The sequence below is a fragment of the Schistocerca gregaria genome, chromosome 7 (assembly GCF_023897955.1).
Source record: "Schistocerca gregaria isolate iqSchGreg1 chromosome 7, iqSchGreg1.2, whole genome shotgun sequence".
NCBI classification, from domain to species: domain Eukaryota; kingdom Metazoa; phylum Arthropoda; class Insecta; order Orthoptera; family Acrididae; genus Schistocerca; species Schistocerca gregaria.
Window position 1 is genome coordinate 205,936,094 of NC_064926.1, and position 17,739 is coordinate 205,953,832.

The 17,739-nt window shown below is 37.6% G+C and overlaps 1 protein-coding gene across 2 annotated transcripts in view; it reads right to left on the reverse strand.

Annotated features, from left to right (window-relative positions):
* Positions 1-9,584: 9,584 nt before the first annotated feature.
* Positions 9,585-17,739, reverse strand: part of LOC126281598 (ets DNA-binding protein pokkuri-like) — a 183,375-nt gene continuing 175,220 nt past the window's right edge. For both annotated transcript variants that reach the window (XM_049980696.1, XM_049980695.1), the window contains exons 6-7: positions 14,035-14,284; positions 9,585-11,939 (exon numbers count right to left, since the gene is read on the reverse strand). In XM_049980696.1, coding sequence (XP_049836653.1) covers positions 11,657-11,939; positions 14,035-14,284 — 533 coding nt within the window. In that variant the 3' untranslated portion in view covers positions 9,585-11,656. The remainder of the gene's footprint in view (positions 11,940-14,034; positions 14,285-17,739) is intronic.

The window sequence follows — 17,739 nt, forward strand, 5'->3', positions numbered from 1 at the left end:
CAGTGTTAAAGACTGCGATGGAGCTCCTTATGCCACGGCAAACTGGCTGACACTGACGGTGGCGGTGCACAAATGTTGCGCAGCTAGCGCCATTTGACGGCCAACATCGCGGTTCCTGGTGTGTCCGCTGTGCCGTGCGTGTGATCATTGCTTGTACAGCCCTCTCGCAGTGTCCGGAGCAAGTATGGTGGGTCTGACACACTGGTGTCAATGTGTTCTTTTTTCCATTTCCAGGAGTGTATATTATAATGTTGTACACTATGTTTTTGCAGCAGGAATTGCTGAAATTCCATCCCTTTACTCAATTATTTTAATGGAGGAGGAGGAGATTAGAGTTTAACGTCCCGTCGACAACGAGGTCATTAGAGACGGAGCGCAAGCTCGGGTGAGGAATGGATGGGGAAGGAAATCGGCCGTGCCCTTTCAAAGGAACCATCCTGGCATTTGCCTGGAGCGATTTAGGGAAATCACGGAAAACCTAAATCAGGATGGCTGGAGGTGGGATTGAACCGTCGTCCTCCCAAATGCGAGTCCAGTGTGCTAACCACTGCGCCACCTCGCTTGGTTTATTTTAATGTTTAGGTCTTAGTTGCAATTACAATACTTATGATATCCTTCCTTCCAAGAGTGAGAGACCATCAAGATGTAGAGAGAGCTTAAGTTAAGTTAGGAAAGTAAGAGAAAGATACTTTATCATTATTCAATGAGCACCATACCTTCATTGGTACCAGTACTTGCTGGGATTATTAGCTTAGTTAAAAGAAGACAAAAATTTGATTTACTGGGCTTAGTTGTAATGTATTATTGAACTCAACAGACCACCTCAAAACACCACTATTTTCAACAATATGAAAAGGAAGGATTGTATAATTTAAACTACTGTCAAGTTTGATCCCATACTTCATTTATAGAAATCCAGCTGGGTAAATTAATGTATCAACTTTGATTAGATACTGCGGCAAATTAATCCTGAAGTTTAGGAGCAGCTTAGCAGTTTACACATGCTAAAGAAGTGGAACAATGAAGTAAATGATCTGTGAATTGTTTATTCAGTACAAATTAATGTGTTGTAAGCTTTATTACATTAGAATATTTTTGCATTTATGATCATATCTGTAACATCAAAGTCTTTTTACTGCTATTTTTCAATCCACAATGTGTTTCCTGGGTGTGTTGGCCAGTTCCCTTATTTGTGAAGTTTAGAATTAAGGTCTCATGTTAATCTTAACTTTACCTGATTTCATAGTGAAAACATATGACTTGCTGATTATGCAATGTTGCAAAAATATTTACTCTCTTTGCAGGATGCATAGCAAGTAGAACTCGTTATGAAGAGTATGAATTTCATGTCATTTCAAGGTAATAGGCAACACTTGTTTGAAAAAAAATATTCGTAAAATATATCCATGTCTGCCAGACTGTTACTCCTTCACTGTTGTAGTAGCAGCTTGGAACTGGTTGTGACACAGTCTCCTGATCAGTACCAAAATATAGTAGACTTAAAAGATCTTAAGGAAAATATCAGTGAGAATGTTTAATACCACAACACGGGTGGGTAAAATGAAACTCTCCCAAAAATATTTACAGTAAGACTGATGCAGAATTACCCCTTGTTGATGAACATGATAGAAGATGCAGAAATGGCCACCATTGACATCAGTGCAGTGTTGTGTTCAATTTACCAAACTGTGAGATGCATAGTAGCTCTGCCCGAGGGGATTGCAGCAATAGTGTTTTCATTGTTCTGCTGTAGCATTGCCAGTGTGGGAGTATTATCTAAGTACATCTGAAACTTCAATTTATCCCATAAGTAAAAATCAAGGAGAGAGATTAGATGATCGAGGTGGACAGGAGATTGCACTGATTCAGGTGAGTGTCCTCTCCTCACCAAACATCTTGTGCACTTGTGACAAGTTTATCAAGGTGGTGTGTGCTGTTGCTCTGTTGTGCTGAAAATATCCTTACATTTGTTCATCTCCTGTGAGTTTCTCCACTTAATGGATTAAACAGTTTCTGGGCGTACTGGTTAGCGTTAACAGTTTGGTGAAGGAATCATGTTACAATGTGGACACCACACATTGTGCATGAAACACCAGCCTTGAACTTATGCAGTGGCTCTTCAAAGCACTGATGGGATTTTCTAATGCATAATGGTGCACGACCTGTGAGCTCACATATCCTGACGGGCTGAACCAGGCCTCATCTGAAAACTAGGGATCCAAAAGTACGGGTTCGATTTCACTCAAAAAAACCCGGCAGAACAACATGCAAAAAGTTCATGTGGATGATTTAAATCAACACAAAAGTAAATTTGTAGGGATACAGATCCACATCCTTTTTGGTAATGTTTCAACATGATGATCTTATAACTTCCATTTACACAGTACAGTGTTGTGATATCTTTAGACTTGGTTCCAGGCTTTTCTTCAATCGGACAGTGTTTTTTGTTGTTTGAACCCTTTCAAGATAGTTATGGTTTTTATTCTACACAGTTTCTGTGCACTGAAATCGTTGTTTCCATAATTTTGTGATAGGCAATTCTGTTGATTAATGAGGGTCAGTTCTGCGTTAGTCATACAAATATTCTCCGAGACAGTTTCATTTTTCGCACACTGTGTGTTAAGAACGGCATCATCAGTCGCCGTATATGTTATCTACAGTGTGTGAAATAAATAAATATTATAATTTTGAACTTAAATGAAAGAGCCCCCAGTGGATGGTTACATCAAATTATAAATAAAATGGAGGACAGTATTTGTTGGTTTTCTATTTTCTTTTGTTAGTCAAAGCTCTGAGTCAGAGAGCAGGATACTTAATGAGACCTGCATTTAAATAACCAGTCTCAGAGTACAGGTCAACCAGCTCTATAATAGAACAATGGCTTATTTCATTCTATGGTTGTCCAATTTAATTATGGTCAAAAATTTTATTCTGTATTGGCTTAGTCTCAGCTGCACACTCATTTTGTGCAGTTCATGCTTCTAATGTAAAGCACATCTATGTGCGATGCAGCATAATACTAATGAGTCATATATAATTATACAGCATCTCTCTCCTAATGTCAGTTGCTCCTTCATATTTACTCTCACGCATCAATTGCAGTGTCATGCGCTTAATAAAAAACATGATTGTGGAAAGTAGAACTGTAGCCAAAAATAGTACAACACAAAGTCTTTGCTGCAAATATCAAACTCTACTCAGAGTTCAGTTTGTATGAATTACACACACACACACACACACACACACACACACACACACACACACACACACACACAAATGCAGCAACATAATGGCTATAAGCTACAAATTGAAGAATTTGTTGGGTTCTTTGTAATTCACAGATCAGTATGTAGTCCTTCCATAACACCTTCCACACATTACAGTCTTCAGCTATAGGCATTAATACTGCTCCAATACACGGGGTGGAAACATTATGAGAAATGCTTGCTTGAACATAAATGCAGATTCCACTGCTGTATTTGGCCATGAACTGTACCTGTGCAATTTACTCAAAATGTTTGCAAGTGTCAGTTGTGGTTAGAACACTGTTCTATGTAGTAGTGAGTGCATTATGTCAGAGATAAGTGAATTCGAATGTGGGAAAGGTGTTGGTACTCATATTGGGGGAGGGGGGGGAGGTGTTTCTTTCCATAACCAAGTGAGCCAAAGGGTTTGGTGTTTGAAGAGGCACTGTATCAAAGATTTATGCTGCATACAGGGAAGCAAAATAACATCATCAGCTAAGTCACAACATGGACAAAAGTGTGTGTTAAGTGATCATGAAGGATAGTCAGTGGCAAAAAATAACAGGAATAGTGCTGCAAAAGTCACTGCAGAACTGGATGTTTCACTCACAAACAATTGGCACCAAAAGAACAAGAAGGGAATTCCACAAGCACGAAACTGCAGCGTAAGCTAATATTCAGAAGAAAGTAGTTGGTTCAGAAGAATCTTGTTTCACACTGTTTTCAACTTCTCGTCATGTTTAGGTCCCAAGAATGAAACATGGAGGGCATACAATGTTGATTTGTGTAGCCATATTGTGGTAACTCTGCAAGATTGCTTTACTGACACAAATTGTGTGACCAGTTTGACTGTTCAGGTTTATCCTACAGTCCAGTGTTCGTTTCCCAATGGTAATGCTGTATTTCAAGATGGCAGGTCCTCTGTTTACACAGTTCACATTACCCAGGAATGGTTTTTGCGCACGAGGATGAGTTTTCACTTCTCCCTTGGCCACCATACTCAGCACATCTCAGTATTATAGAGCCTTTGTGGGATACTTTGGAGAAAATGGTGCATAATCGTTATCCTCCTCCATCATTGTCACTTGAACTTGCCACAGTTTTGCAGGAAGAACAGCATAAGATTCCCTAAAAAATCTTACAGGACCTGTATTTAGCTATTCTGAGATAACTGGAAGCTATTTAAATGCCAACAGGTTTCCTACGCCATACTGGGAATAGTGATGTGTTGTGTTTTTGGTGTTTCCATATTTTTGCCCAACTCCTGTGCATCTCCAAGTCATAATTTCGGTCTTCTCTTATAACAAAGAACTTCCTTAGTTGATCTGCTACCCTTTCATGTAATCATTTGTCCAGAACACCACCAGTTCACGATGGTCTGTTTCCTGATCCATTCATTTGCTTTACTACCAGCTGTGTGAGAAAAATAATAAAAATAATGAGACTGACAACACTGTAAGTGATCTGGCAAAGATGTGTTGTTCTATTTGTGTAGACCAGTGTGATCTTCTCTGCCAGATACTCAGTTCCACTTTCAGCTCCGCACAGCCACCATGTGATTTTTGAGAGCACCATCAGTGAAGCTGTGTTTTTGTTGTATATTGTGAAAAGGGAACCGCGGAATTTAGAGCAACATTATGCCATCAAGCTTTGAGTTAAACTCGGGAAATTCGCAAATGTGACCTTTGAAAAGTTGTAACAAGTCTATGAGAAACACTGCTTATCAATAGCACAAGTTTTACGCTGGCAGAAATTGTTTTTGGATGGCCAAGAACACACTGCAGATGAACCTTACTCAGGGGAACCTTCAACTTAAAAAAACCAACAAAAACATTGGACCTATGTGTGCTATCGAGAGATCAGACAGAATTTGTTCCTCCAGGACAATCTGTCAACCAAGTGTTTTATAAAGATGCTCTTGAAAAGCTCAGGCAAAGGATGACCCAAGTCACTGCGAAAAAAGTGGACGCTGCATCATGACAACACTCCACCTCACACGGTCACTTCCATCACAGATTTTTTCACCTCAATAGGCATTCCTGTTGTTCCACAGCTGCCTTATTCAACTGCTCGGAGTCCTTGTGAGTTTATTCTGTAGCTGAAATCGAAAAAATATTTTTAGGATGTCATTTTGGCACTGAGGAGAACATTCGAAAGAAAGTGACTGACATGTAAAAAGTAAAAAGCCCTACCAGTTGAAGCCTTTCTGTGCAGCTTATCAGTCCACCAGTGTATAGCTGCTGAAAGCAACTGCTTTGAAAGAAAGAAAGAAAAAACAGTACTGCTGTTTGAAAAAAAATAAAAACTTCAGTAGAAAAAAATCATACTCATTATTTCTTTCACACACCTCGTATGACTCCTAAAATGTGTCTTCCCATTTTTCTCTGAGTAAACCACAGTTTTTGAATGAATTTTTCATTAGTAAACCTATGTCTCTTTGCCACAGTTTAAAAGAGACTTACAACTGCATCATCCCAGGGACTCCCCATGAATTCCATCACTGAAGAGTCAGGCATTCTCGAAACAGCAATCTATCTTCTACCTTGTGGACTGATACAGAGGAGGATCCAAGCATGTTATAATGCATAGATGGAGCAATGTGATACTGAATATTACCCAAAGCAGATTTTTAACTCACAGATATCCCTCTATGAAGAGACTCCCTTTAATTTACCAATTGCTTTGTTTTTATTTCACAGTTAATTAGTTTCTTCAAAATTGAATCTAAGTGCCCACACATTCACAGATGGTGCGAAACTTCCTTTTTTTTGTAGTTTATAACTAGCTAACACTGATGCCCTAGTGACACAAAGATCAAGGGTTTTCAATCAAGAATTACTTTTGACATTTCTCCCAATTGTTTTTGAATTCTTAGATGGATGCTGTTTGTGTATGTTACATAACGTTACATGTCTTGCCAAGAGTCAGTAGAATGGCTCTGAAACAGATAAATATTTCAAGAATACATTCCTTACCCAAACAAAGTGTGTCATGTGTCATATGAGCCATGCAACCTGGCAAATGCAAAAATGATGACTAGTGTTCAATATTTAGCCCACAATGAGTTCAAGTCGAGGGAGGAAATCAGCCATGTCCTTATCAAAGCAAGCATGCCACTATTTGCTTACAAACTTAGGAAAGCCATAAAAAAACATGAGGATGGGTATCTTAAGCACTATACCTCTGAATTGAGTACAAACTTACTACCGTGCCATCTCACTTGATGCAGCCAGTGAAGCCAGCTGGCTGAAGAAACTTATGTCTACGCATCCTACACAATGCTTGCTCTTTTCCTACGACAGTATACAGCACTGCTGTTTAGTGCATCACTTGGATGTAGCAACCCAGCATGCCCCCGCCCCCCCCCCCCCCCCCCCCACCCTCTGCTCCTTCTCCTGTCCCTCTCTCTCCACTTCCATTCTGGCTCTCTCATAGCTCACAGCAGTTATTTTCTCATATTTGTGAATGCCATATATCCCTCTGTTGAATTAAATTTGTGGATAATGCAGTCTGTAAACAGTGAAATTATGCTGTAGGGGAAGTGTACCTTATTTTTATCCAAAATTTACTTGTTAGAAAGGCAGATGGATGTTTGAGAAATGTAAGGATTAATTATCAGATAGTAAACTTCTTCTCCCACTGCCTCAACATAATTTCTGAATGATAAAATCATTGAAAATAAAACACAGTGAGATTGTCAACTGCATTATGCAAAGTGCACAATGAACAAAACACACAAACACACAAACACACACACAGAATTACTAGCTTTCGCAACCGATGGTTGCTTCTTCAGGAAGGAGAGGGAAAGACGAAAGGATGTGGGTTTTAAGGGAGAGGGTAAGGAGTCATTCCAATCCCGGGAATGGAAAGACTTCCCTTAGGGGGAAAAAAAAGGACAGGTGTACACTCGCGCATACATCTTGTGTCTGTGTATGTGCGGATGGATGTGTGTGTGTGTGTGTGGTGTGTGTGTGTGTGTGTGTGTGTGTGTGTGTGTGTGTGTGTGTGTGTGTGTGTGTGTGTGTACACACCTGTCCTTTTTTTCCCCCTAAGGGAAGTCTTTCCGCTCCCGGGATTGGAATGACTCCTTACCCTCTCCCTTAAAACCCACATCCTTTCGTCTTTCCCTCTCCTACCTGAAGAAGCAACCATCGGTTGCGAAAGCTAGTAATTCTGTGTGTGTTTTGTTCATTGTGCCTGTCTGCCGGCGCTTTCCCACTTGGTAAGTCTTGGAATCTTTGTTTTTAAACATAACTGCACCAGTGATATGTATTTACACTGTTTTTCATAAATTGGACCTCATTCATGATTTATTTATCACAGAGCTCTCTCACATACAACACTCCTATATCATCCAAGTCAGTAGAAAGCATTCACTTTTAAAAGAGAAATTATATAACTCATTTGCAAAACTAAATTTCCAGGTAACTGAATTGTATAATTAAGGAATGTCTTAATATCTTGCTCATTTGATGCAAAGAAGCTCGGAATATACAGGCATTAGTACAGAATTTTTCTTTCCTTTAAGTTTTGCAAAGCATTTCACAAGATGTCTTTCTGCTAGCCAGATACACATATGGAAACCTTCACAAATTTCTTAAGTGAAATTAAATTTTTTTCTGGTTGGCAAAACAAACTGATTTGCTTGTACTGCTTGCAACACCTTTAATTAGCAGTAAGAGTAATTACAGTGATATACGCTGTACAAAGAATATTTAACACAAATAGTATACTAAAACTTTAGATTTCTTGGTCACACATAAAGATTCCATGAACTACAACATAAAGGAAAGACGCCACGCCATGTTATCTTCTTCTTATCGCTTGTCATTTTGATCTTGTTGCTTAGCTCTTGTCTTGTGCTCATAGCTCTGTATGCCCTTTGATGTATAGAGGCTTGCTGCCAATTCATGCGAGTTGAATTACTGTTAGATAATAATTGTTGTTGAATTTTAAAAATTTGTTCCTGCTTTGAAACAGAAACCTTTTCCCCTCCTTAATGGTTACATAAATGTGGCCAGTGCTTTGTATGGGTGTCTGGTATTTTAATTTAATTCCCAAAACCACCCTAAAATTAGTTTTGTTTCATGTCTAATGCTCGGCATTCTGAACAACCTACATTTTAAAATTATTTATGAAGTCCAATTTTCAGTTGACACAACACGGTTATCTTTGATTGTTGAAAATTTATCTTTACGTAAAACCACAATAGCAGAAGCTTGCATTAACTTTGGCTTTAGCCTGATGAATATTTCAGAATTAAAAGAATTTAATTTATTTTTAATCAGAAAGAAAAATATTTAATATTAGTACCAGAGATAATTTTTCATAGCAGTAAAATATTTTTAGGATCTCAAAATATTAATTCCTAACATCACGATATTTTCACTTTACATAAATGATATATTTGAAGAGCCAATTTCCGTTATTAAATGTAGGAAGAGAAGTTCACAATAGTAAAATATATTTCTTCCTGCATTCCCAAGTATTGTTTAGGGAGATAGTTGCTCAATTTACTGTAATAAAATCACTTAGGGTCTAGTTTATGATGAACCTGCAGCAGTGAGCCATAATAGGATCTTACAAATATCAGGCAATGCCAGTGGTGCCTGACGATTGTGTATGTTTGCAGGTAGCAACTAATGCTGTAAAACAAAAATGATTTTGTTAATACTTCCATTTGATTTGAATGAAAGCTCTTGCTTAATATTTGTTTTCTCAACACATTAAATCTTGTTTGTGTGTGTGTGTGTGTGTGTGTGTGTGTGTGTGTGTGTGTAATGTTTTTTAGTCCACCCCCCCAGACACTGCTCCTCAAATGTATCCCAACTCCTGTTAGGACACTTTGTGCTGGTGCCATTGTTTCCCTCTTAAGTACAGTCATGTGAAACATATTAATGATTTAATGATTTTTTTCATCAAAAGAAACATGATAAATGATATGAAGAATGTAAAACAACAATGAAAATTAAATCCTGTCTTAAGATATACAGGCAGGGTTTATTCCTACTTGGGTTTAGAAAAGAAAAGACTGCCATAATATTCATACCAGATGAACCTCATGATATAGCTTATAAAGTATAGCTATGTGATATGTATAGATATTTATTGACTTTTCTAAAGGTAACACTTAACTGGTTAAGAAACAAGTCTTATAAGTCTTCAGAAGTAAGGTGTTCAACTCATATCTGAGACTCAATGAAAATAAATAGAATTCTTGTGTTGGTTCTTCCATGAGCAACATAGCTTAATAATTACTCTCTTATTGGAAAAATCTTGGTACATGTTGTGCATGGCTGATGGGATAGAGGCAAGGAAAAGAGTGAAACAGATTAGTTCTTTTGATTAAATATACTTCCATTTTTTTGTTCATTCATACTTTATAAAGCTGTATTTACACACAGCCTTTACAGAAAAATAGTTATCTCTCTCTCTTTAATATCATTTGTACATCAATTTTCAAAAGACTTTTGAAGTTCACAGATAATGAGATCTTTCAATTCATTGTATAGATTTTCACATTCTGAGTATGACCATTTAATCAGTAAACCCCGAAGCTGCCCGATTCCACAACTCTGTCCAAATGCCCTCATGTGCGATCACATTGAGGGTTCAGACTTGGTGCAGCCAGCTGTTTAAATCCACTAATTACATTTAACCCCTATATCTAAACTGTACAATAAAATTATTTTGTGTCCCGTCCTAAAATGTGAAATTAAAAATTTACATTTTTCTGGTCTTCATCACCAAAAAACTAAAACATTATTTATAATATACAAAGTCAGAAATATTCTGTTAACAGCACTCCTTCAAAAACATTTTTATATATTTACAAGTGATTAACAAAGAAAATATTCACTGTATATATAATATATATGTATATAATGATCACAGTGGAAAACACTTTACCCTACAGAAAATCTGCAAGGCTTCAGAGCTGCTGTCCAAAACACAGAGCAAATGTTCAGTAAGTAATAAATAATGCAGCCACTCCGCTTGTTCTGAGGTTTCACAGTATACCACATCTTCTAATTAAATAGTGAAAGACTTTGATAAGTAGTCACAGAACAAAATGTGTCCAGTCTGTCTCTTAATTTGTCACACTTTCTGAGATGTGGTCGTGTAGAAGGTTACAAAGCATAGTAGCTAACTGGGCATTTATATGAGAGCCACAGAATGTATCACACAGTCATAATTACTAGTGTTACACATTACTTCATTTGCAATGATATGCTAACTCTAAAACTGAGCAGCTAATTTAGACTGTACAATGTAAAGGTCCCTCATTTCTTACTGATACACTGTATTTCAGTAATGAATTTACCTTTCAATGCGTGCTGCATTTTTACACTTTCTTAAAAAATAAGAAGTTTCTACGCATTTATCACTTACTGCATGTCAACTGCAGCATTTCCAACAGGGAAATGGTCTATTACCTCATAAATGTTACATGAAATAAATGGCACAGAAAAAACCTCTCATGATGTGAGAAGATAAACACTCAATAAGCTACCAACACGTGTTGATTACTTGTACTGAATCACAATATTCAATTGCCAGTGGTGACTTTCACCATTTTAAAATCACTCTCACTACAATCTTTTAGATGAGTTATTAAATTACTGAATATTTGAAAAAAATGAATAATAACACCAGCAAAATATCAAAATGTTGTGATGATCAACAGTAGTCTTCTGTCTTGTGAATAAACAGAAGTGTGCATTAGACTATTCAAATATTTTGCAGGCCACAAATGATGGAAGCAAAGGACTACCACAGCTGTTTGCTTCCAAAAAGAATGGGCTTTATGACAAACTTTTGTTTTTCTTTGTTTCAGTACTTTTCCTGAATACGTTTTAAAGATTCAGTGTTTTCACAAATGTGTCTAATTACCATATAACAGGATAGGACTTTGACACACTTTGACAAAGCTGCACTGTCCCAATGGAGGTAATTACACAGGTCAGAACTTCACTTCACTTCCTCTTCATCTGCTCCAAACCAAACCAACAATTCATGAAACATACCCTGTGAAAACAGTGTTTCCATCTGTTTTGTAAAGCTTGCCATGATTGTTGCTTCTGTTATCTCCATAATGGCCACAGCAAAGATGACATATAAAATTACTACTTTTCAAAATAAAAATTGACTCTGCTGAAGAACGAGGGACAATAAATTATCACATATCAGATAATTACACAAGACTGATAGGAGGTTATGAGCAATTTTAACCAATCGGTTCACTCAAGATAATCAGCATACAGCTGCTCGAGTCTTACTGTAATACCCACTAGCCTCCACTCAAAAAATGAAGAGACCGTGGATTATACCATAGTCAGAGCTAGCACAGAACCTTATACGACTCTGGGACATTATCGATGCTTTTGCCCACAGTCTACAGACATCCATCAGTTAATGTCATTAGGATGAGCATGTGTGCGTGTGGGGCTGAGGTCTGTTGGGTGCTCCATGCTCAGGTCGGTAGGCTCCTCAGACTCATCAGGAGTGTCACTGTCATTCCTATTTTCACCATCTGGTTCACTCTTAGGCTCCAACTTCACCCTGACGGGTATCGTCAAACTCGAGGCACTGTGGCTCGCTGCAGGGCCTGTTGCCCTCGGGGGACTCATCTGCTGTCGCAGTAGTGACATGTTCTTTATGCTCTTCAGCTCACTCGGGTTGCGCAGGAACCTAAAAATTGTCAGTGTTTTAATAACATTACAATTATTTGTAATTATTGTCAAATATCACAGTACTTTCTAATCATTATTCTACAATGTGTAAAAAGGGCAACTATTGTAACATAGGTACTGCTTGTAGGCATTCCAAGAAGCTGACTGAATGCCTTGCTTATGTTGGTATCACCATTAACATAGCATTATTTATGATGACAATAATAATAATGATGATGATGATGATGATGATGAGGATGATTCTGTCACAGTTAAAAAAGCACATTGGCGTACATAAACTGACTGTGGCTCCCACTTGTAAATGCTGGAAAGGAATTTAGCATTTGATGCAGTAATTTGTAGCACATAAATCCTTCCAAGGACTTTAAATTATTAGATTCATTGTGAGAACAAGCCCCTGTGCTGTATGGAGGAACTTTTAACAACCAGATTGTTATTTGTGGAGGAAGAATGAAAGATTAAAAACTGAGTTGTCTTCTCATGTACCTAGCTATATCTCCCTGCTACTTGTATACACCAATCTATTGCTTTTTCTTATATAATTGCTTGTAGCTGTCAATTTGGCTCATTTTCTTTTTGTGTTATGTAGCCCAGCATGTTTTCTGATCATTTCAGGAATACTATTATTACATAAAAATTTTATGTTTTAATTTTACAAAAATTCCTGAATTTTTGCGTGACACCAGTAAAATACTGTCATTCTCCTATATACATATTTTGAAACTTGCGCCATGTGACCGGTCTACCCAATGGGAGGCCCTAACCACACGACATTTCATTTCAACTCAGAATACTATGCTAAATGATCAGACAACTTTACTTAATACCCTTTAGTGAAAAACAGAATCAAACCGAAAGTTTAACATTGGACTTGCACAGTTGCAACTCATCACTATGTCCCTGAAATATTGCTACAGCAAATTACAAGTTGTATGAAGAGTGGTAGACAAATCACAGAGCTACATGCCTCAATATACTTGTAGTGCTGAATAGCAGTTGTAGCTGTCTTAAAAAACAAAATATAAGTGCACGAATTACTTTTATGCTTGATGGGATAAAATTCACTGAGTAAGTGGAATACACAGCGATGCTGTTCTGTACCCTTCACTATATTTGTAAATGTAAAGCGAAAATTAAAAATTTTATTCAATGAATGAAAAGCACAAAGTTCTGAAACTGCCTGGTAACATTAAGACAGAATTTTTGAAGGGTTGTTGCAGATAAAGTTTTTGTACATTGTAAACAAACAATGAAACTCTAGGCAAAAAAGATGATATATTTTGTCACCTTTAAATCAGAAGAAATTTTGCATTTATTCAGCAGCAGGGCAGCCCATGCGACTTTGTTGTGAGACATAAATTGTGGTGTTTTGCAACAGGCATGGAAATTAATGTCAGTAATGTGTTACACCCAGGCCTTCTGAAGTAACCTCCTGAACTGATCAACTAAATTAAAACAATGTGTACTTTATCAATTCCAATAAAATACTCCATGAAAATGTCTCATCTTTTAGTGCAATTGCTGTATGCACCAAGAAAGTGCATTCTGAGTTTCCATCAGTCATCATACTCTTTGAAAAAAGGAGAAAAGTTGTCAATGAATGCAGTCAGAGATACACTGACAAACCCTGATGTTGTGGAACATTTTTGTCTAATTAAAAAATAAATAAAATCTGGAGTTTTTAACATGAGCCACTCTAATAGGAAATTCTGTTATTTGTTTAGGAATACCACAAGCTGCTACCAACACCAGCATAAAATAACAATGACAAAATTTCAGTTCAGTAGTCAGTAGCATTATAAGGGCTCACAAATTAAATAGACGTGTTTCTGTGAAAAGATTTACAGAACAGGGTTTCAGTTGATCTCCCTCTGCTCCTGACCTGCTGTTACCTCTCTTGTCCTGTACCTCTCTCAAGTATTTCTGGTATATGAGGAAACATTGAATTAGAAATACTAACACAAACACTTCTGTTTTGTGTCTTTATCAACTGCTTGATTCTCTTTACAGCTGATAAAGATTTATTCTAAATATACATGACAAAAATTAACATTAAGGAATATAGATCCATACATAAAATGGAATTTACTTACTGATAGCAATGTCTCTCGCCCTGGACTTTCCTGAGAATATTGACTCTGTAGTAATACCGCAGAGCACGAGACATTTTGTCATAGTTCATTGAAAGATGGTTCTTCTGAATCCCCCATAACTTTGCAAGTCCTGCGGGATCAACAATCTTGAAAACACCAGTGTCCCGGTTCTTCCATGCAATGTAGTTTGTGTACCGTTGTGTTGGATCATTCAGCAGCTGTTGCAGGAAATCCCACAAAAGGCGGCCATCTGCAAAGAGGCACATATTTTTAATTATTGTTGTTATTATTATTATTTTAGAATAGTGACAATACAGAAGGGTGAATCAAATATAAACTATATTTTCTTTTTGTAAGTTTATTCAAGCTTTAGAAAAAATCATTATCCTGAATGGGACATACATTTTTCCCAGTGGATAAGCAGTTTCTGATCCTATTCTCATAAAATGAGTGGTCCACTAGAGCAGCCAGTTGTGCACGAACACTTCACAGCACCATCTTTATCAGATTTGTGTCCTCTGACTGTTTCCTTTGGTGGTCCAAACAAAGGAAAATCACAGGATGGTAAGTCTGAACTATAGAGTTGATGTTCTAGTGTGTCCAGCACAACTACTTAATTTTTTGTCGAGTGATCACATCCTGGATTGTAAATATGCAAATTCCTGGAGATATGTGCATTTGGTTTGGTTTAAATGTAGCCAGTAATATGCAGTGTTCATGTTATGACATTTGTGGAGAAAATTGATGAGAAAAACTCCTTTAAATATCAAAAAAGACTGTTGCAACCTTCCTTGCAAAGAGACTTTTTGGCTTTGATGAGTGCACATTCATCCTTCTTGTTTATTCCATGCAGCTTTCTTTTTCGATTCTGGAGTGTGATGGTGCTCCCGTGATTCATCTCAAGTCACAGTCCAGAGCAAAAAATGTTCCACTTCAGTTTGGTAGCACATCAACAGCTCCTTGCACACCTCGAGATGCTTCCATTTGTGCTCCGTGGTGAGAATACAAGACGCCCATCTTGTGGACATTTTCTGAAATCCGAGGTTGTCAAGTATCATATGAGTATTACTTATGCCAATCTCAGTAACAATGTCAGCAACTGTTATTCAGCAATTGTCTTCACTAGGCTGGTTAACGACGCGAATATCCTCTTCAGTCATGCTGATATTCTGTCCTCGTAAATTCTGTTTTCACCACACGTATACTTTAGTCTTTCTCAGAGTGCTGTTTCTGAACTGTGGTGCAACACTCTTCAAAATTTTGGATGATTTTAGGTACTCTGTTGTAGAAAACATAGTCCGCTGGACAGCATATGATAGTACTTCTTGCTCTGACAAAGCAATTCTCACCAAAGAAAAGGTACGGCAACATCAGAAATGAAAGCAAATATGAGCAGAGATTGCACCATTCTCCATTTACAAAAAAGTGCATAAAATAATAATTATGGTTTATATTTTATTTGTCCTCATAATCACAATGTTAGTGTAATAAAAGAAGGTGGTATTTTCAACTTTGCTGTGTTAATTTTATTGCTTCCTAACTACTTTCAGCCTTCTATACCATTCCTAGTGATTTTGTGGAACTACAATAAAAAGCTATGCCTTACATCTTGAAATGCCAGCTGACATTTCAATATGTAAAATGTAATTTTTTTTATTGCAGAACCACAAAATCAGTTGCCAATGGCCTACAGGTTGAAATTAATTGTGCAAAAATAAAATTAATACAGCAAATGCCCAACTTCTTTTAATATATTCATTGCTGTTATACCTACTACGAAGAAAATTTAAATATAATAGATATACCATGTTTCCATATATTCTTTACATATTTAATTACACATAGCTATTGAGATTATATATATATATATAAATAATCAAAGATTCCAAGACTTACCAAGCGGGAAAGCGCTGGCGGTAGATAGACACAATAAATAAAACACACAAACACACACACAGAATTTCTAGCTTTCGCAACCGACAGTTGCTTCTTCAGGAAAGAGGGAAGGAGAGGGAAAGACGAAAGGATGTGGGTTTTAAGGGAGAGGGTAAGGAGTCATTCCAGTCCCGAGGAGCGGAGCAGCTTCCCACAGGTTTAAATGTTATTATTTCTTCATCAAACAATTGTTAGCCTCATTTTCATAACCTGCCAGTACATCACCAGTCATTTGAATACATTTACACGCATTTTTTTCGAAAAAATTTTTCGGAAATTTTTTTTTCGAAAATTTTTTCGGAAATTTTTTTTTTCGAAACTTTTTTCGAATTTTTTTTCCGAGACTTTCTTCGAAAAATTTTTTCTAAATTTTCCTGAATTTCCCCACCATTTAACGTGTTTTGGAGACAACACAACTACCTAACCTTTGCAAGGTAAGTCTTTCTGCTCCCGGGATTGGAATGACTCCTTACCCTGTCCCTTAAAACCCACATCCTTTCGTCTTTCCCTCTCCTTCCCTCTTTCCTGAAGAAGCAACCGTCGGTTGCGTAAGCTAGAAATTCTGTGTGTGTGTTTGTGTGTTTTATTTATTGTGCCTATCTACCAGCGGTTTCCCGCTTGGTAAGTCTTGGAATCTTTGTTTTTAATATATTTTTCCCATGTGGAAGTTTCTTTCTATTTTATTTAGATCATGATTATATATATATATATACAGGGTGATTCAGAAATGCATGTAAATATTTTAAGGGTGTATTTGTGAGGTAAATATAAGACAAAAATGTTCTATAAATGTTTTTCCATAAACGTTTAATTCCAGAGTTATCGTTAAAATACGAAAGTCATGTCCATATCAAAACGACGTCAGTGCAAGCAGCAGGATGCCATATTCTGGTACGTAATGCACATACGTATCTCCCAACAGTTGATTCGAAACTGCATGAATAGTGTTTGTTTGTGTTTGCAATTGCTGTTTACTCCTACTGTACAGAAGATGGCGCTGATGTTGTTGGTAACGGAAACGTACTTCCTGTCGTTCATTCATCGTCGGAAGGCTACAGGTTTCGTGAACATGATGTACTCAAACAGTGAGTATGCTGATATGCACCTTGTGTATGGTGCAGCAGATGGAAACGCACTTGCAGCAAGACGAAGGTACAGTGAGCTGTTTCCAAGACGACGGTTACCAAGTCATCAGACGTTTGTATCTGTGGACAGACGTATGCGGGAGTATGGCATTCGTCCTGGGCCATATTCAGGTCGACCACTTGAGCATGCAGTGAACGTCGAGGAACATGTTTTGGACCTGGTAGACCAAGATCCAGCCATCAGTACGAGACAAATTAGTGCAGCTGTACGACTTCCACAATCTACTGTATGGCGGCTGCTTCGGAGACAACAGTTGCATCCATTTCACCTGCACAAAGTGCACGAATTGACACCTGCAGACTATCCTCGCCGTCAGCAATTCTGCCAGTGGTTACAAGAGCGTCATTTGAATGATCCAATGTTCATTCGGCGGATATTATTCACAGATGAGGCCATGTTTACTCGTGCGGGTGTAATCAATTCGCATAATATGCACCAGTGGGCTGTCGAGAATCCTGGCGCGAGAATTGTGCGTGGATATCAACATCAATTCTCCATAAACATTTGGTGTGGTATTGTGGGGAATGACTTACTCGGACCTCATTTTCTACCTCCAAGGCTGACTGGGCACGCTTACCGCGAATTTTTGGAGGGGGAATTGCCTGGATTGTTACAGGATGTCCC